This window comes from Rhamphochromis longiceps, linkage group LG18 (genome assembly GCF_057381845.1).
Source record: "Rhamphochromis longiceps isolate RC_006_pf linkage group LG18, R_longiceps_female_GT1.1, whole genome shotgun sequence".
NCBI classification, from domain to species: Eukaryota; Metazoa; Chordata; class Actinopteri; order Cichliformes; family Cichlidae; genus Rhamphochromis; species Rhamphochromis longiceps.
In genome coordinates this window covers 28,773,554-28,795,281 of record NC_140574.1, presented here as the reverse complement: position 1 = coordinate 28,795,281, position 21,728 = coordinate 28,773,554, and the positions used below count along the sequence as shown (strand labels likewise).

The 21,728-nt window shown below is 40.9% G+C and overlaps 1 protein-coding gene across 1 annotated transcript; it reads right to left on the bottom strand.

Moving 5' to 3' along the window:
• Positions 1-10,375: 10,375 nt before the first annotated feature.
• Positions 10,376-21,696, bottom strand: LOC146648603 (UDP-glucuronosyltransferase 1A1-like). The gene is made up of 12 exons (XM_085390459.1): positions 21,574-21,696; positions 21,370-21,487; positions 20,229-21,239; positions 18,164-19,941; positions 13,139-13,202; positions 12,909-13,057; positions 12,575-12,702; positions 12,395-12,488; positions 12,135-12,260; positions 11,973-12,060; positions 11,660-11,879; positions 10,376-10,978 (listed from the first exon to the last, which is right to left on the bottom strand). Exons 4-12 carry the CDS (start codon positions 18,686-18,688, stop codon positions 10,708-10,710), a joined length of 1,665 nt encoding a protein of 554 aa, XP_085246585.1. The 5' UTR covers positions 18,689-19,941; positions 20,229-21,239; positions 21,370-21,487; positions 21,574-21,696; the 3' UTR covers positions 10,376-10,707.
• Between the last annotated feature and the right edge of the window lie 32 nt (positions 21,697-21,728).

Here is a 21,728-nt window from a genome sequence, read left to right as displayed (position 1 = left end):
ATGAACTCCCATCCAAGAAGATAATACTTAAAGGAATAGCATGACTATTTCATCAAGGTAAACTGCAGCAAAATCAGATATGTCAGACAGTACCTGATCCATCAGTGTATGGAACGTTGCTGGGGCACCATGCAGTCCAAAAGGCACGACTGTAAACTGGAACAAGTCCTGCGGGGTCCAGAAAGCAATCAGCTCTTTTGAGTGCCCAGTCAATGGTACCTGCCAATAACCCTTGCAGAGGTCTATTATTGTTAGATATCTTTCCTTCCCAAGGTGCTCAACTATGTCATCAATGCAGGGAGTTGGATGTGAATCAGATTTTGGAAGGCCACCCCTTTGTTGGAGCTTGACCTGATTAAAGCACTTAAGATCAACAATATAGATGGGAAATTTACATACAAAAAAAAGAGGACCTGGTATGGATCTGCGAGAACCCTAATAAAAGTGAAATAATGGGCAGTCATTCACTTCCTCTTATGGAGGATTTGTCCACAAAACTGGCTGGTGCTACACACTATAGCCAGAATGTTTAACCTGAGCTTATCATCAACTGCATCTTCACCCTGACAGTCGCAGTGACTTGCTTCAGCACCTTCTGCCTTCGAGAAGATGATGCACACAGCTCTGAAACATCTACCAGGAGTGCAGAACTACTTGGATGACATTATAGTGTACGGGCATTCCAAGGAAGAACACGATGAACATCTACAGGCTGTTCTCCAGCGTCTAACCAATGTTGGTCTGCAGATCAATTCCAGTAAAAGTTCATTCGGGCAGAAACATATTCTGTTCCTGGGACATGTCATTTCAAAGGAGGGCTTGTGCCCTCACCCAGACCAGCTGACTGGCATCTCTGAAGCTTCTGCACCAAAGGTGCAGGCTTAACTTCATGGTTCAGCAAATTTCTACCAAACTATGCAACAGTAGTAGAGCCACTGCAACAGCTACTTTGAACAAATAACGTAGCTAAACTAAAATGGACCGATGCAGCAAATGAAAGCTTAAATAAGCTGAAAGAAATGCTCCTGAAAAGCCCAGCACTTGCAATCTACAACCCAAAGCTGCCAACGTGATGGAGCGCATCATTGCTTTTGGTTCCCGCACCCTGTCTCCAGCTGAGAGGAAATATTCAACAATAGAACAAGAGGCCCTCGCCTGAGTATGGGCAGTTAAAAGATGAAAGACGTAGATATGGGGACACCGATTTACCCTAAGAACAGATCATCAAGCTCTCACCACTCTGCTAAGTACTAAAGAAATGAACAGAGCTGGCAGGAGGATTGCACATTGGTCAACTAGACTGATGTTTTTCCAGTACAACATGGAGTATCATCCTGGAAGCCAGAATATCATGGCAAACAGCCTGTCACGTGTTCCCTTGCACACCACTGACATAGCTGAAGGTGCTGAACAGGATTTCATCACAGAGCTAGCTGAAATCTCTCCTCTCTTAACATCACTTCCACTTTTTGATTTTAAAGCAGAATGTGAGGATTGCCCCAAACTAACAAAACTGAGACTGACCATTCTTTCGAAAGTGAAAAAGTCCCTTCTAGATGAAGTCAAACCTTACTTCCTCTTGCGAAATGAACTGGCAGCAGAGTCACGAAGTCAAGAGCCTAGAAGAACATGAAAGCATAGTTCGCACTAAACGACGCCTTAGAGAACTGCGCTGTTGGCCACACATAGATGAAACTGTCCACACAATTCTGCACGTCCTGCCAGGCTTGTTATAAAACAGCTACTGTTTCACCTGCTCCTTGCAACTCATCAAGTTTCCAGAAGGTCCATTTAAACTTGTTGTGGTCGACATTGTTGGTCCATTTGAACATGGGACCTATGACTGCAGGTTTGTTACTGACTATTTTAGTAAGTGGCCTGAAGTTGCATTCACCCCAAATGCCACAACTGCAACTGCTTGCATTCCTTACTTCTGTTTTTGCCTGTGAAGGAAACCCCTGCACCATTACCACCATTAATGGTCCACAGTTCACATCCACTGCCTTTACTTATTTTCTGACTGAACGTTGCATTAATCACATGAAGACAAGTGTGTACCATCCTCAACAGGGTACTGAAAGACTCTATTCAGACAGCACAAGCTACTCAGCGACCCTGAAAAACTGTAGTTGCGGAACTACATTACAGCTATTGGGCTACCTCCCATGCTACAACTGGTGGGTCCCCTTTCCAGCTCGTCAGAGGGAGGCCAATGTGGACTAAATTAGACATTTTACCTCTGTCGACAAATGGACGGTATAACTCCATCAGAGCTAAGGTGGTACAGATGCAGGACAAAAGTGTGTTGTGCACAAACAAAAAGAGAAGTGCTAAACCTTATAAAAGTCACTGTTGGTGCTTCAGTTAGAGCAGTGGCGGTCCTAGCCTGTTTGGCGCCCGGGGAGAACACTCCCTCCGGTGCCCCCTCTCCGGCGCCCCCCCACACACACACATAAAACATATTAAGGATTATACATTAACATAAAACTGTTGTCGGAACCATACTGAATTTCGCCAGAGAAACACGCACACACATATGAAGAGAGAGAGAGAGTATGCATAGTATGCAAACGGCTACCAAACAGCCATCATAATTCATCATACAATGAGAACAGGACAAATCAGCAATTGACAATGACTAATTAATATTAAAATCTACAACATGATGTATTGTTTGGAGTTTAGTCTGTTACTGTTACTATTTTTACCATTTCTTTTTGGAGCAACTGTAATCCACATTATTTCCTTAGGGATTAATAAAGTATTCTGATTCTGATTGTTTCAGGATGACCTGCCATTATCCAATCACACATCTGCTTACCTGCATCTTTTGCTCGTTTCTCCTCCTCTTCTTTTCTATTTTTTCTAAACTGAGCACCTGATGGCTTTGACCTTTTCTTGTCCATCTTACATTTGTTTTCATTTTGCACTGCAGTATGAACACAAATCCCCCAACTCGAGGATCACCACAACATAACCTAACACACCTACACCTTAGTTCACAGATTCACTTTTCTAGGGTTTATTTCTGGGATTTCACACAACCCAGGATTCAAATCATGAATACATAATGGGCTTGGATTTACAACATTATGAATGAAATGTGCTCTATTTGGAAGCAGCCGGCCCCCCTCCCCTTTCGACGGGTTGTGTGTGAGACTTTAAATCATCAAACTGTAAATTTTAAATTGTTATTGATCCCTTTACCCCGAGTCCTAAAGTGTATATTTATTTTCTTACTCTTCTTATATTTATTGTTTGTTTACTTGCACTGCTGTAACTTGAGCCTCATCGTCTCGTCTCTCTATATACTGGACTGAATATAGCAGAGATGACAATAAAGTTTACTTTGACTTCAGCAGCGAGCAGGCGCACCGAGGGCTCTTGCGCGCATTTTTCGCGTATAGAATTTCGAAAAAACATCGGTGCAAATTATAAGCCTGTATCATGATTGTTAGGTATTTTAGTACCATGGTAGCATTTACTGGATATTGTTTTATAGTGACATTATGCAGGAAAACTCTGTCATTCAATAAGGCCCCTTTGTTTTAGTTATTTTTCTCTTTGACCCAAGAATTGATGTGTGAGAATCACAGGCTGGTACAAGGTTGAAATACCACAGAGATCACTCCCTCAGCTACATTAGTTTCTTAAGTTCGAGACGAAATCAGTCACGTAAGCACTTCCGCATGTTCTGGATACGTAATCATGGAAGTCTTCATTGATTCGCGAGCGTGGGTTAAACGTAACCGGAAGTGGGAGTCGTACTGAGCCGCTATTTGTGATTTTATATTTTATTTTTTTTGGTTTTACAGTTAATTTTGAGTTTTTATCGGACCCGTCTAAGGTCTTTGAATTATTCTGACCCATGGTCAGTGATTTCCAGAGGGGTTTAGACGCTTTGAAGGATTTAAGTTAGTTTCTATTTTTGCTGTGGCACACCTGAGGTTACTTGATTTTTTGCTAGCAATTTTATGTTTTTAGTGAGCAACTTCTCACTTTTTAACGAGCAACTTCTCGTTTTATGACCCCAGGCAACTTCCTGTGTCCTTTCTGCTGGTGAGCAACTTCTTAGTTTATGACAGCAGGCAACTTCCTGTGTCCTTTCTGCTTTTATTTACAAAACAACAGGCAACTTCCTGTGTTTCTATGTGGGCCACTAAATAAGGCTCCTCAGCGTATCCCACTTGTTACTATGTGGGCCACTGAAGAAGGCCTCGTCAGCGTATCCCGTTTCTATGTGGATCACTGAGAAAGGCATAACACAGTCTTATAAAATAAAAGACAAGTGCCTACCTTCGTCAGGATCCCACTTCTGACAATGATGTCTGGTGTTTTCATGTTTGTTGGTTTGTTTTTATTTTGTTTTATTTTGCGAGTTGGTTATTAGATGCCGCTCCAGCCAGAGAATCCTCCACCGCCCCGCCCTCTCCTCCCTGTGCCGCAAGCAGCAGGCGCACCTCGCAAACGAGGGCGCCCTTACTCCCAGCAAATGGGCGATAGAAAACCGATCGGTGCCTATGCCATTCACAATATGCGCTGGCTGATGTCGGGGCAGCATGAGTACGAGCAATTTTTTATTTTTATTTTTTTTGCCGATGCCCGTGATGCCGCCCCCCACCACGATGCCGCCCGGGGCAACCGCCCGTGTCGCCTGTATCAAAAACCAGAGGGAGTGTTCGCCCGGGGGCGCCAAACAGGCTGGGACTGCCACTGGCCACAGTGTTTGGTGTTTTCAAAAAAAAACAAAAAAACAAACACACACACACAAACAAAGGTAAATCACATTTAGCTACTGAAATATGGCTCCAGACTAGTTGGATAAGCTAAGCTAAAAGCAGATGCTTGGCCTGTTTGATCTGCGTGGTTCATCTCAGACACCATGCTTTATTTTTTCCTTAAGTTGTCAGAAATATAAAACTGAAGACTGAAGTGTTGTTTAGACACCCTTAAAAGTAAACATGTTGTTTAATGTTTGATTAATACCTGCACTTTACTTTAGCTGAGAACTGCTTTTCGGGTAAAAGGGGAGATGTTGTAATTAAAGGCTTATGTAGACTGAATCTGAATGTTATGTGCTTCTATGGGTTCTGTTACTCGTTCAGGCCATGTGGCGCTGTTGTGAAACAGGTAAGTGAGGAGGAGTGAGAAGAAGTGGAAGAGTGCGATGTGAGCGTTTTTCAGTAACATTAAAGTGTGCCTAAAAACAAGTCATCGTTTCCAGTGTTATATACAAACACAACACTCTCCTGTATTTGTACTCACCTGCTGGGACAAGTGTGATATGAGACTGGCATTGAAGAGCAACTTCTCTGCAGTGATGTGCAGAAAATCAGAAATGGCCTGGAACTGTGTGAACCGTTTCTTGATCTTCTCCATGAAAGGCTGTGAGGATTTTTTCATGATGTCTTTGTGTGTGGACATCACAGAGTCGATGTAAGCTTTGTCATGAGGTACAGGATAGGTCAAAGTCTCATAATGTTTCCCTGGACCCATTCGTATGGTGGTCTCTGGCGTCACCACCGTAACTGTGTCCACGGCGACCCATTTCCTGGGCAATGGCTTTAAGACCTATCCAATGACTCCCATCCATGGGCACCACGAGCAGTTTGCCTAAAACATTTGAAAAACTTGCAGGCTTGGTCTGAGGAAGTTCAGCCTCTTCTGTCTTCAGTTTGTTGTCAGGACTGGACTTTTCTCTATCTGCAGCACCGCTTATTTCCATGGCCATGTTAAGCAACAAAAACACAAAGACTCCTGCTGTTCTCATAGTTCTTAGTCAGTGTACCAACGGCTGACTGAAATGAGCACAGAGAAAGTTTGGGGGGAATGGCAAAGGAAACACCCCCTTCTCTGAGCTTTAAGTTCTACAGCTGTGAACCAAGCTGCTCTACCTGCAGGCTCCTCTGAATAAGTTGTTTTAATACCTTGGTGAATTAGCAGATTTGATTCGCATGTGTTCAAAGTCCTTCCTGTCTCTTTTGGGAATCTAGGTGAGAGGAGCATGAGTGTAATAACCCTGCTAAAGCAAACGTTACAGAGAATGTGCTGCAGCTTTAATGCAGTTTCAAAGAGCAGCGTTATTACAATATTTTTCAACAGTACTGTATTTCCAAACCTTCCTCTAACCACACTGAGGATCAACTATCTGCATCTTTTTAACACAGTTGCACTAAAGTCTTTGTAGTTGGTATCAGACAACCCACACATTTACACACTGAACATTCTAATCAAGACACATGTCAAGAAAAAGTAATATTAGCTTGGGAACCCCTCTCAGCATCATAATAGTTCACTCTATTTTAAACAAAAAATGGTATGTCTTTTATCTCCTAGGAATATCTGGAAATATGGTTTTCCTGGTTTTATGAACAAGGATTTTTATTTTTAGTGAAGCAGTATTTACTTGTATGAAATTCAATCTGAAGACCTGCTGTGCAAAAAATTGGGTACACACCAAAATTAGTTGTTAAACCTTGGACTCTATAGAGAGATGTGTCCAATCATAAGAAAAGGTATTTAAGGTGGCACATGACAAGTTGTGCTTCTCTTTGACTCTCCTCTGAAGAGTGACAGCATGGGATCGTCAAAGCAACTCTCAAAAGATCTGAAAACAAAGATTGTTCAGGGGGAGGCTTGTATGCAAAAGCTCATTTAGATAAGCCAGATTCATTTAGGAAGAAAGAGCTTTGGACTGATGAAATAATAATTGAGTGTTTCGGTCATAACAAAAAGCACTTTGTGTAGTGGAAGGAAACACTGCATTCCAAGAAAAACACCTGATACCCACTGTCAAATGGAGGCTCCATCATTCTTTGGAGCTAGTTCAAGGACTGGGGCCCTTGTTGAAGTCCAGGGTCAGATGAAGTCAACCCAGTATCAACAAATTCTTCAGGATAATGTTCAAGCATCACTCACAGAGTTGAAGTTTGTGGTGTTGGACATTCCAACAAGACAATGACCCAAAACACAGTTGGAAATCTACAAAGGGATCATGCAGAGGGAGAAATACAATGTTGTGGAATGGTCATCACTGTCTTCTGACCTGAAATGTAATAGAAAATCGGCTGTATGTGACTGTATGTGGCACCAAATCACAAAAGCAGTTTACACTTTAAATGGTTAAATAAAGACTAGAATAACAGAGAAATTCCCAACAATCAGACAACCCCCTCTGAACAAGCACGTGGCACGTGGTGGAAGAAAAAACTCACTTTTAACGGGAAGAAACCTCTGGCAGATCCAGGCTCAGGAAAAGAGCAAAAAAATTATTAATAACTACTTTGGAGCGGTAAACACAAAAGGTGACTGAAAACAAAACACAAACACACACACAGAAATGACATGCATTATATAATAACCCTGACAGGTTGTTGTAATAAAATGTAAAAAACAACAACAAAAAAACAACAACCCCAAAACAAACAAACAAAAAAAACAATGCTGATCAAATACTAATGATTCAACAGATCATAAATATTTGAAGGAAACAGCTGTTTGCCCTCTGACCATTTATCACCAGGAATCACTACACAGCAAAATCTCCAGTGTTAAATTAACACTGGAGAGTGTCTATATGGGTCCACACCTCTGAGTGCTAAATACAACACTGTTGAGTGTTAAATTAACACTTTTGACAGTGTTATATGTTTAAAAGTAACCTAGTCAGTTTTGAAGATTAACAAAGACTAACACTGAGCAGGAATATTTCTAACATTTTGAGTTATTTTAACACTGGAGATTTTGCTGTGTAGAAATGTTTTTTTCACATAGGTTGAAGTTGAAGAAGAGAGCGCAGTTGGTGCTACGCTCCCTCGGCTTTCCTCAGCGGGGCCTAGAAACAAGCATGGCGGCTTCCAGTGTATTCCGACCGGGCTTGTTCAACCATAAAGTTGCAATAGTGATGGGTGGAGGCACCGGGATCGGTAAAGCTATCTCTGTGGAGCTGCTGGAGCTGGGTGAGTGAGTTCTCATAGTTCTGCGGGGAGCAAATGGGCAATAGAAAACCGATTGGTGCCCATGTAATCCCCAAAATGCGCTGGCATGATGTCGGGGCAGCATGTGTGCGAGCGACTTTTTTTGGGGGGGGGGTCCGAAGCCATGATGCTGCCCCCACCAAGATGCCACCCTGGGCGGGTCGCACATATCAAAAAAACACTACTGGTCTCCAGGTAGTTAGCCAATCCACAGAGACAATTGCCTGGATCCACCAATGACAGAAAGGGACCTGCACACTCAGATTTGCATATGAGACAACATTATGACAGCAGTCGTAACAAAGTCCATGTGGGTGATACAGAGTATGTACAGCTTTCTAACACAACTGTACTGTAGTTTCCCAGTATATATTAGATTTAATATGGGGGGCTAAATTCAAGTGTTTGTCTCCAGACCACAGTGCATGACCTGAGCCTCGAGAGGGGGAGAACCTGCATGCTCTGAATGAACTGGTCGACCCAAAAAGCAAACTCTGATTCACTCATGGGACGCGCGAGAGATCCCCACAAAATACCCACGCCAAAAGGCACCGTGGACTCTGAGCCACAAACACTATCGAGGACAGCATGGTGGCCTGGTTAGAAAGTCTGTATTTGTAGTGTGTGACTGATTATTAAGAATCTGCACATAATTGTATGTACCGTATTTGGCAGACTATACGGCGCACTTAAAATCCTTTAATTTAGTCAAAAATCGACAGTGCACCTTATTTATGAATTCTGGTCGTGCTTACAGACCTCAAAGCGATTTTATGTGGTACAAGCGCTCAAAAATCCGTCAAAAAATGTTTTAGTACGACTTTGGTAAGCTACATCGCTTGATGGATTGTTGGAGCATTACAGCTACCGTAGTCAGGAGCCTCACGACTCATAGTAATCTCAAACGAACACTGCAGCGTCACTGAGAGTTAAAAACTGTCCAAATTCTTTCATTTTAATACAATGATCAGTGTTGCTGCTTTACCAGGTGTAACAATTAAGTTTAACATTCAGGCATCAATGAAAACAGAATTTATTAAATTTAACAGAGTTAGAAGTTAGCAGGAAACATGATATAACCAGTGTTGGTCAAATTACTTGAAAAAAGTAATCAGTAACTAATTACTGATTACTTCCCCCAAAAAGTAATCCCATTGCTTTACTGATTACTTATTTTCAAAAGTAATTAATTACTTAGTTACTTAGTTACTTTTTAAAAACACGATTTACAACCTGAAGAGGTGATAAAGCGATAGATCTTTCAGCCCAATTCTACTTTTTCTACATAATCCATCATACAAAATGTAATCAAATGGAAAAATCTCTTTTTTTTAACTTGTTTTATCAGTTTTAATCTTTTAACTTTATGCATCAAGCAAAAATTTAATTATATGCAACATTCTGACTTGAATAAATTAGTTTAACATTTAAAGCTATTTTCTGCACATTCCAGCACATAAAATAAAATATTTTTTGTGTTTACACTCACTCTTTCAAATAGATGCAAGTAAAACACAGCAGAAAATAAATAAAGTCAAAGACTCAGCGGTCCCGTTGCTCTATTTTCACCTGTAAAGCAGGACTGCGGTAGGCGGAGGTTTACCCTGGTGCAGGTGTGCCGCGGTCAGTTGAAGAATCCGCGAGTTTCTCTGTGAGTTTCCCATTACGTCGTTGCGCACTCGGTGCTTGCTCGGAAGTTTAGGGGGTTTTTTCGCTGTAAAAAGAAGTTTCCTTCCCACGCACAACGGACACTAATGTTTTTGTCACTTTTTATGGAGTCAAACTCAAAGTAAGGTCAGTACTTCCACGCTTTAAGTGCTGCACGCTCATACTCTCTCCCACAATCGATATGTGAGCCATTGTTGATCTGCACACAGCTGTTGTCACTAACGGCGCACTCGCTTACGTCACTGTCGTGAGACATTCTCGCAAAAAATCACGGTTTTACTAACGCAGTAACGCAGCGTTACTACGGAAAAGTAACGGTAATCTAATTACTTTACTCGTTACTTGAAAAAAGTAATCAGATTACAGTAGTAATCTACAGTAGTAGATTACAGCAGTAACACGTTACTGCCCATCTCTGGATATAACATGTTCTGACTGTGAGATTTCTGAAAAAATTCAAACGTACAGCTCTGCTATCACTTCCAATATAAATGAAGACAGGAAACTAAACAGCAGTTACTTTTGTAGGGTTACTGAAGTTGGACTAGCTGGTATATAATGGTGCTACGTGATCGCTAGCGACACAGCTATGTTAGCATAACATAAACACAGTGAAGCTGGAGGATGAATGTTAACTTTTTTTCACTCCATAAAAGTTAATGTGAGGCTGTAAACGGACCAAACTTCAGTCAGGAGAACAACTGAGATAATCCATCCACAATACGAGGTTATTCATTAATATACTGCAACAACATGGGAATACAGTGGCTGTGAGGGAATTCAACAATACAATGGTACAGAAGTGGAGGAAGCAAGAAGAATGAGTTGAGTAAAGTTTAACTTATCTGATTGCTTAATTGCACTACAAGTGTCCAGAGGTCCACTAATTGGTCAGTGATTTTAACCTGGCAGGTAATACAGTGATAATGTTAATTAATTACTTAAAGGTAGTTAATCGCTGTTTGTCCGAGGAAGTGAAAATAGCAAATGTCAGGGTTTTTGTGTTTGTGTTGCTCAGAGTTACAAAATATATCACAACAACCCCAGTAAAAAGAAACTGTATTTATTCCTGCTTCCTCTTCCGTCTTAGTTTACGGAAGCATAGCTTCATACATTTTGCTGTCAGCATTACAAAGACAAGCACCACAGTAGTTAGCAGCACTATTACATCCAGGCTGAAGTACTGGAACCAGTAGAGTTCATGGAGAGCCGATTTGAGATGCTTCGCCCCTTTATGCCGCATCACAAATTCTGTCCAATACACTGAAAGCTCAAGCGGGTCCGACGGCCGATCATTATGAAGATCTGACAGCTTCTTCACGTTCTCTTTATACCTGAAAACACAGATAAATGGGCAGGTTTTTTTTAAAATGACAATGAGCTGAATTTAATCATATTTAAAGCTCTTGGAGAACAAATGGTACAGTGGTTCAGTGTTTGAAGGTTTGTTAGAGTTTTTTATTTTCTGCAATTAATGTGACCACCATCAAGTTTAACACGAGTCCTAATTAAAATTAGATAATGTTACGTGAACCCAGTTGAACAAATCAGGACCTTTTATTAACTCAAACAAAAAAGTCACTCATTGCATACCTGTGAGGGGGAAAGTAAAAGCCTGCAGCCTGATATTCAAAACACTCAGAAATACACTGAGGCACAAATAAAGGACATTTCTGAGGACATCAGTAAAAGAGTATCTGATGCTCAGGCTGGAAAAAGATTATGAGAGCCTCTCTACAAAGTCAGACTTTGTGTGTATATAGGAAACTCCCTAGGTGTGCTTGACTAGCAAAGAGTCACCATCATGGAAATGTAGCTAGAATGATGACCCATTGTGTACTCAGAGGGCTAGCTTCAGTCATTGTTCAAATGTACTGTTTATAAGGTTGGGAAAACCTGCAAGACTTGCTTGTTTGAAAAAAATGTTTTGTAGACCAAAGGAGAACATTTTGATTGAATGACAAGGATCATGTAGATCAAACGTCACATTGTGAGCCGTCTGCTGACTCCCTCACCTGCTGTCATTGATGACCTCCTTCAGTCCCTTCAGAAGAGTTTCTGTATTAATGTCTAAAATGTTCAACACGATTCCTACACCTCTGCTGGCCATCCTCGCAGCGTTGTCCGGCTGGTCCCCGTTCAGGGGCAGCATCAGCATTGGAACGGCGTGACACAGTCCCTCAAACAGACCATGTGAGCCAGCGTGAGTGATGAATGCACGGGCTCCCGGGTGAGCTACGACACAAAACATGCAGAAATATCAGATATTTTGATATGTGACACATCAGCGTGCTTCACATTTCAGGATGTGCTGCTGCAGACACACACCTAGCAGGTCATTCTGTGGGACCCATTTCATCATCTTCACATTTTCCGGGACATTGTCAGGAACCTTTCCAGTGTATCTCCATATGACCTGTCATAGTTTTATTGTAGATTAAGATTAGCTGTATTTATTTATAACACAAGATAAGCTGTATGCTGATATACCTTCTGTGGAATCTGTCTGAAGGCCTCCAGAAAGACAGAGGTGATTTCCTCTGGCAGATCTGACACCATGGAGCCCAGAGTGAACACTACAAACCCGTGCTCTCCAGACACCCAGGAATCTAGATCCTGACAAAACACAAACTTGCTTAAGTACTTTGCATTTATCACTCTTACCTGATTGGTCTTACAGTCCTACGGTAAGTGGTGTCAATCAGAATGTTCATAAATGCATTTAGAGTCTAAAACTCATAAAGTCTTACTGGGGGCAGAGGATGTTTCACATTGCAATTGATTCCACCAACCAGTACAATATTGGGCATGAGTGGGCGTTGGAAATCCAGCGTGAAGTCATTCCTGTTTAAATACAGCAACAGTTTTTTGGTTTTTTACACTCACGCAGGCAGCAAATGTCAACAATACACAGACGTTCCATGTGTTACCTGAGCAGCCAGATATCAGAGTCTGAAAGCACTTCAGCCACGCCCACGTTCTCTCCAAGGAAGTCACGGGTTATTTGGTCAAAGCGCCAATACAGCAGTTTGCAAAACAGCGGCTCCACCAATGCCACCTGTGGGTCAGAGGCATTACAGGACAATAATACAGCACCAAAACTGAAGACAGAAAAACTAAGACGTACTGTAATAGTAATAACACTGAAACCACAAACCAACAGTGTTTTGTTCGTGACCATACATTCTGGAAGATGATTAAAAATAACAGTCTTGGACAAGCTGTGATTTAAGGCTTGAATATGCGAACTTCCACCTGGCTCACCAAAGTGTTGATAAATCTCTCTTTGAAGCTCATTTTATCCGTGTATCCAGTGAAAAAGCGAGGAACGTATGAGGGCGGAGATGGGCAGCCAGCAGACTTCATGTCCAAGTGACACGGTATTCCTCTCAGCAGATTGACAGTAGGGAGACCTGGAAGTGATTGAGTAATGATAGGTGAGAAAATGTGCAGGTGTACAAGCAAACAGATAACCTGAGTGCAGAGGAGCTCACCTAATTTCCGAGCTACTAATGAGCCCATGGGAAGCATGGGATCTGTCAAGACGGCATCAAAGTCCTATAAAGTGAAACAGGGAGAAGGTGGAAAAGCAGAGAGGAGTCAATCTTCCACTGTGTGTCAGCACTACACTGTCTTGCATACATGGTTCACACATGGAGGATTTTACAGATTGTAGGTAGAAAGGTATAAAGTGTCTAAACTGGATCCATCATGATCATTTGAATCTAGTGCAGCATTGCATGACTCACAGTTCAGTTTTGATCCATTATTAGACCTTTGTGCAGCCCCCAAGTTCATCATCAGTCCAGCAGAAGCGTTTTTAGCCCCCCCCCCTCCCCTACGTAAACTTTTCTTCTCATTGGCTGTGTTAGGATGCCTGGGTCGTTGACCCAGGGTTTTGAGTTTATTATATTATTTATCATTTCTAGTCTTTGGTTTCTTTGTTAGAGTTCTGTCTCATGGTTTATGTCTGTGTGTTCTCTAGTTGCTCTGTCTCCCCTGTCAGCTGTATCCCCTTGTCAAGTTTGCGTCTCTGTGTTATGTTTCCTGTTTTACTTTGAAAGTCCGTGTCTCATGTAAATGCATCTGGTTTTGCTTCCTTTGTCTCGTCAGGCCTGATGTGCCCCAGCTGTGTTTCCCTCCTGTTACCCATTCCCTGATTGCTCCCTCTGTGTATTTAAGTCCTGTGTTTCGCTGTGTCCGTGTCATGATCTACTCTTAGCTGTCCTCACCCATGCTGTGGTTTTTTGGTTTCCTACCTGTGTTAATGTTTGTACTTTGGAAGTTTGTTACTTTGAGTTCAGTAGTGATGGCCAAATGAAGCTTTCTGAAGCACCGAAGCTTCAAACACAGTCCTCTCTGGTGTCATCTGGTGGCCAAAAATATGAAGAGCAGCTTGAATCCACAAAATAAAACCAACTGCTTCATTAAGATTGCTCACTCTACAGAGTGGAATTCTGTCTGATATTGGGCCGCCGTTGTGTTGCTTTGAATGTGTATTTTTTGGTGGTTTAAAAGAATGTGGTTTATTTGTTTAATAAATAATTTTGACCAGTAAACTCTTCTTGTTTAAATATGCACCATGGTGTGGTCTTTCTTTGCTTGTGACTTCTTGATGTTGGTAAATTCAATAATTGAAAAATACCACATTACATATAATATACATATGATAATGTACAACACATTATGGAGTATGCTTCTGCTCTGAGGTCTTGCCTCCATGCACTTATGCAATTAACCGCTAGACGGGTACATTTATAAATAATATTATATTAGGGAAATTTTCCCAGACATATTTTTGACCTGGGGGCAGAATTGATTGTGAAATGGAAAGGAAAAATGCTTATGAAATTGCAAATTAAAAACATGATGCATTTAAAGTAACCCTTTTTCATTTTTATTTAAGAAGAGAATTTGTTCCATTGTGCGATGGCCGAACCTGTTCCTTTTATATTTAGATAATTCCTCCTGCCTTAAGGGAAATCCCTTCACATGGCACAGAAGAGGCTGGAGTGCAGAGAAACTGGTAGAGATGCAGTTATACAGTCTAACTGGGCCCCACAAACTATCAGATAAAGAGAATAAATAAATTCAATTGCTGCACATTTGGCAGACTAACAGTTTAAGATTAATTAAACAATAAAATATATATTTTTACAACATTACATGTAAAGAGTCAAGTGGAAGTTTTTCTAAAGTTATTTAATGATATTTATATTATAGAAGCAGATTTTTGACATTTTACCTTTTTCCCGTTTTCAGATATAATAAACACGCACAAAACAAAAGCAAACGGCCAGAACACAGAGCTGGAAAACCCACCCGATTGACAAAAATCAACTCAAAATTCTCCCACACAACAGAACCTCCTCTATTCCTCGCTGGCTCCAAATCTCTCAGTGGTTTGCTATCTGTCACCATCAAAACGCTCCACAAATCCCGCGAATGATTCATTTCCTTATAAACCATTGAATCAGATACCGAAGCAATTAGGCTCTAAATGAAGCTTCGAACGTCACTAATCACACTGAAAAAAAGGCCATGTTGGATTTACTTGATTCAATAGTGGACACTGGTTGCACACAAATGTTTTGCTTTGGCAGAAACTTAAACAACTGAGTTAAATCAACACAACTTTTTCATATTCAGTAAACCTGTGCATTTTGTGTTCATAAAACGCGATTGAAACATGTTCAGATGAAGTAAGTTGAGCTCTTGGAATATTTTAATCCTTCACAATTTTGTCATTTTATTTCAACACTATTCAATAACTTTTACCCCAATACTACTTGGTCACTTAAATACTACATGCTGTCTTCATATTACATAATGTTCAACAAAGTCTAGATCCTGGTTACCATAAAAATTGAATGGGTCTTCAACAACTATCATCCTTCTATCTTTATCCTGGTTGCAGGAGGGCTGGGAAATAACCCTGAAGTGATAGGTTACAAGGCAGGGTACACCCTGGACAGCTGACCAGTCTATCACATAGAAACAAACAACCATTTACACTTACATTCACAGGTAATTTAGAATCACCAGTTAACCCTAACTCTTTTTTTCCCCCTTCTTTTTCTTTTTGTTCTCTTTTTCCAGCTGATTTCAGTGAGTTGATTACAAGTGTATATCCATGCATAACTTTTTATATGTTATGCATCGTTCTCATTAGCTTGTCCTCTCTATTCCCAGTCATTGAGGTGGCATCGGGGGAGTACGGAGACCTGAACCCAGTGCTGTTTGACGCAGTCCAGGGCGGACTGTGCTCAGAGGAGGGCAAGAAGAACTCGAGGGACAAAACTGACTCCTCTTGTCCTCTTTAGTTAACCCTAACTCTAATAACTGCATGACTTTTAACTGCAGGAGGAAACCAGAATACCCAGAGAGAAACCTGCAAACTAGCCAGAATGTGGATTTGAACACAGGACCTTCTTACTGTGAAGCAACAGCACTAACCACCATGCCAACAATCTAGGAAATGTGATTTCCTGTATTTGATGCAGAATTTTTTTGTTTTTGTAATAATACACAATAAATAGCAATAGCATGCATGTGGTGTGTGTGTGTGTAGTTGTCTGCCTCTTATAACTCCAGTGATTTTCCTGCAGTTTGAAATCTTGTGTGATCTTGTGAATTTCATGAGTTCAGCAACTAACCACTCTTACTAGATTGTATCATGTCGTCTCAACAAGAACAAATTAAGTTTTTGAATTTCGTACAAATTCTTCATGATTTCATTAAGTTCATAGAAACATGAAATTATTGTGTTCAAATTACAAGTTAGACTTTTTTAATGTAACAACCACCCAATTTACTTTTTTTGGTATACTAAAAAAAGTAGAGGTGGCTGCTCGACTTGACTGAGATGGATGCCTTCCTGAAACCACGATCTAAAGAGCGCGAGTCTGAAACCCGTGCAGTGTCGCAGGATTTAACATTGATATATTTTTGACTTACTTCACTTGAACATGATATGAACAATTTAATCTAGCCTCTCTGCATATCATGTAGTTTCTACACTATGTAGTTACACTTAACTTTAAAGCATGAGGCAATTGTGTTAAATACACGCAAGATGCTTACGTAAATCCAAGAGCTGGCCAATCCCTTTTTTTCAGTGCACGTGACTCTGGCCAAACGAATCAAGCTTCAACACAGTGCATCTGAAGCAGTGTGTTGATTTTTTTGACACACGCACCGTAGCTTCAGCTTCAAGCGAGCCATCACTATTACTTTGAGTTCAGCATTAAAGCTGTTTTTTGAGTTCACGTCTGTCTCCGGAGTCTGCACTTTGGGTCCTTTTCCTGCCTGCACACAGCCGTTTCATAACAGGCTGTTGCTCACAACCAGAAGATTTGAACACCAGGTGTATGCTACACCAGCCAGAGTTGCACATTTATCTTCTCTCACTGACTTCATTCAAAGTCAAGAGAAGAATAAACACTACCATAAATGGAGCATTCAGATGTCTACAGTTTACTTGCACATGTACTGACCTGAAATTTGAAGTTTAATATGAACATCCACCACTGTAACTGTTCACATACACTTATGGTAAAATGTAAGTGCACCCTTTTTCCTTTCTTTGGTTTCACATATTAGGACATAATAAACATCATCTGGTCCTTAAGCGTTTTTAAAGGTATTAAATAAACAATGACATGGTGTAATATGTTTTATAGTTCATGTGAAGTTGGAGTGATTTTAAGACCTGATGAAGACTATGTAGTTTTTATTGTCCTGATGTGTGAAACCGAAGTGTTGGGGCAGGCGGCGTGTCACGTGGTTCTTCTATTTTCCTCCTTTTAGGTGCTTCCAGCACTTCCGGGTTATCTGCTTGGTTATCCAGGGGCTTTGACTTTGGTTCCCCATCAGATTGTCTCCATCCACACGGTGGTAATTTGGTTTCCCTTGCTGTCTAAATAGCTTGGAAAGAAAGCAACGGGACTTCCTCAAATTTCTTAAAGACATTTCAACTCTCATTCAAGAGGCTTCTTCAGTTAAAGAACTGGAAACCTACCCCGACTTCCCTGGTTGTTCTTTTTCCATCGTCTCAACCTGCCCATAATTCCAGACTCCCATTTCTCTCCCAGTGCTGGAAATAAGGATTGAGCCACAATCCTGTGCATGATCAACTCCACAGGTGGGAAACCCATCTGCCTCACTTTGTAGATCTCCCACATCACGACTAAATTCTCCACAAACCTCAACGTTCTTCTGTTCAGTTAGTATTTTATCTTTTAATACTGTAATTTTACATAACTGATAAATGAGTCCTATATTTGATGTCATATTTTGCATGAGACAATTAATAATAATACAATTAATATTTAATGCAATATGCACAGTCAACCACTACTGTTACATTAATACAACAACATTTGCATTTGGACTACCATATTGAACAGCATCTCCATACCAACGAAAGACCCTCCATGTACAATTTGCAAAGCTGAAGCTGCAATGTTGGTTTTGCAGCTGATACCAAAGTTGTGTTCATCTTCTGTATTTGTACTCACCTGCTGGGACAAGTGTGATATGAGACTGGCATTGAAGAGCAACTTCTCTGCAGTGATGTGCAGAAAATCAGAAATGGCCTGGAACTGTGTGAACCGTTTCTTGATCTTCTCCATGAAAGGCTGTGAGGATTTTTTCATGATGTCTTTGTGTGTGGACATCACAGAGTCGATGTAAGCTTTGTCATAAGGTACAGGATAGGTCAAAGTGTCATAGTGTTTCCCCGGGCCCATACGTATGGTGGTCTCTGGCATCACCACCGTAACTCTGTGTCCACGGCGACCCATTTCCTGGGCAATGGCTTTAAGACCTATCCAATGACTCCCATCCATGGGCACCACGAGCAGTTTGCCTAAAAAAAGTGAAAAACTTGCAGGCTTGGTGTGAGGAAGTTCAGCCTCTTCTGTCTTCAGCTTGCTCTCAGGACTTGACTTTTCTGATGCAGATCCCTTCATATTATCCACAGCACCGCTTATTTCCATGACCATGTTAAGCAGCAAAAACACAAAGACTCCTGCTGTCCTCATAGTTCTTAGTCAGTGTACCAACGGCTGACTGAAATGAGCACAGAGAAAGTTTGGGGGGAATGGCAAAGGAAACACCCCCTTCTCTGAGCTTTAAGTTCTACAGCTGTGAACCAAGCTGCTCTACCTGCAGGCTCCTCTGAATAAGTTGTTTTAATTCCTCTGTGAATTAGCAGATTTGATTTGCGTGTGTCTCTGTTGGGAATCTGGGTGAGAGGAGCATGAGTGCAATAACCCTGCTAAAGCAATCTTTAGCCCTTTGAAACATAAATGCAGTTTCAAAGAGCAGCGTTATCGCAGTATTTCTCAACAGTAGTGTTTTTCCAAACCTCTCTGGAGCCACACTGAGGGTCAACTACCTGCATCTTTTTAACACAGTTGCACTAAAGTCTTTGTAGTTGGTATCAGACAACCCACACATTTACACACTGAACATTCTAATCAAGACACATGTCAAGAAAAAGTAATATTAGCTTGGGAACCCCTCTCAGCATCATAATAGTTCACTCTATTTTAAACAAAAAATGGTATGTCTTTTATCTCCTAGGAATATCTGGAAATATGGTTTTCCTGGTTTTATGAACAAGGATTTTTATTTTTAGTGAAGCAGTATTTACTTGTATGAAATTCAATCTGAAGACCTGCTGTGCAAAAAATTGGGTACACACCAAAATTAGTTGTTAAACCTTGGACTCTATAGAGAGATGTGTCCAATCATAAGAAAAGGTATTTAAGGTGGCACATGACAAGTTGTGCTTCTCTTTGACTCTCCTCTGAAGAGTGACAGCATGGGATCGTCAAAGCAACTCTCAAAAGATCTGAAAACAAAGATTGTTCAGGGGGAGGCTTGTATGCAAAAGCTCATTTAGATAAGCCAGATTCATTTAGGAAGAAAGAGCTTTGGACTGATGAAATAATAATTGAGTGTTTCGGTCATAACAAAAAGCACTTTGCGTAGTGGAAGGAAACACTGCATTCCAAGAAAAACACCTGCTACCCACTGTCAAATGGAGGCTCCATCATTCTTTGGAGCTAGCTCAAGGACTGGGGCCCTTGTTGAAGTCCAGGGTCAGATGAAGTCAACCCAGTATCAACAAATTCTTCAGGATAATGTTCAAGCATCACTCACAGAGTTGAAGTTTGTGGTGTTGGACATTCCAACAAGACAGTGACCCAAAACACAGTTGGAAATCTACAAAGGGATCATGCAGAGGGAGAAATACAATGTTGTGGAATGGTCATCACTGTCTTCTGACCTGAAATGTAATAGAAAATTGGTGGGATGATTTGAAGCAGGCTGTCAATACCTGGCTGACATCAGATTTAAATGAAGTGGAGAGATTTTGTAAGGAAGAAATAAACATAATTCCATCCAGAAGAAAGGTTCCCGAATGCTTTCATATGAGTGTATGTGGCACCAAATCACAAAAGCAGTTTACACTTTAAATTGTTAAATAAAGACTAGAATAACAGAGAAATTCCCAACAATCAGACAACCCCCTCTGAGCAAGCACGTGGCACGTGGTGGGAAGAAAAAACTCACTTTTAACGGGAAGAAACCTCTGGCAGATCCATGTTCAGGGAGGCGCAGCCGTCTGCAGTGACTGATTGGAGGTGGTGGGGAGGGAGATGGGACAAAAGACACACTGTAGAAGAGAGAGAAAAAATTATAACTACTGTGCAGTGGTAAACACATAGTGAGTAAAAAAAAAGTCAATCGAAGACAAAACAAAAACACAGCAAATACAAACACACACAGAGCATGCATTGTAATGTATAATAACTCTGAGTTTCTTTTAATAAAATGTAAAAAATCAAATACTGATCAAATACTGATCATTCAACAAATCATCAGTATTTGCCCTCTGACCATTTAATATTGGGAATCAATATTCTTTCAAATCTATTAAAATCACATCCAGAAGAGGGCGCTGCTGGTGCTACGCTCCCTCGGTTTTCCTCTGCGGGGCCCAGAAACTAGTGATGGGCAGATGAAGCTTCATGAAGCACTGAAGCTTTTCATCCAATTGGTTCACCCCAGCGCAAAGCTTCTTGAAGCTTCATTTGCTCTAGTAGGACACCTACTGGACGTAAAACTATTAGTTGGCATGAATTTGAAGAGTGTGGCCTTTTGCACACAGCCTGTAAATGTCAACAACAAAAGGAGTGTGTAAAACATGTATATTGTAGTGATGGCACTATACGGTGTATATTTATACTGGCAGTATGGAAAATGATTATTTGGAAATGCTTAAAATGGAAATGATCATTTACTGTGAGGTGAGGTGTGGTTGGGGTGTGGACAGTGGTTGTGCTTTTGTAACGTTGAGGTATGGACAGCTACACACTGAGGATTTGAGCCTCAGTCCTGCCCACATTTTATTCTGTAAAAACTAAATTTCCACTGCTTTTATGGCCTTTTTAGTGGGGAGAACATAGCTAGGATTTAATGATTTAACAAATCTTTTGAATCCTTTGTCCTCCACAATGCTAAATGGCTGGGAGTCCTCAACCACCATGCTAACCAGGTCTTCATCTATTTGAGATTGGTCTCCTGAGGAAAGACAATAAAGACAAAGCACAAATATAAATATCACACATGTCACTTATTGCATTGTATAATATTGTTATATCATTTAGTAACATTACAGCATGCTATATTATCATGACATTTGATGGCTCACCTGGTCTTGCTCCACAATCGCTGTTCCCCTTATTCACACGCAAAGCTCTGTAGTGCCTAAGCATGGATGAGGTGTTGTTGTTATATCCCAGCTTCCTGGCACATAGCAAACACTTCACCTTGTACAAGAGTACAGACAGCTTAACATAAGTTTTATTGCACCATCAGTATTATGAAAATACATCTTCTGTAGAAATTTACATACCTTGTTGGGAGGAATAAAATCAAAATGTTCCCACACAGGGGAGGACATCCTCCTCTTCTTAGCTGGCTCCATTCTCTCCTGACTTTCTCTCCTCACTCTCATAAACCTCCAAACTGTCTCCAAACTCTCACTAACCGCAACTCTCCATCAAACAC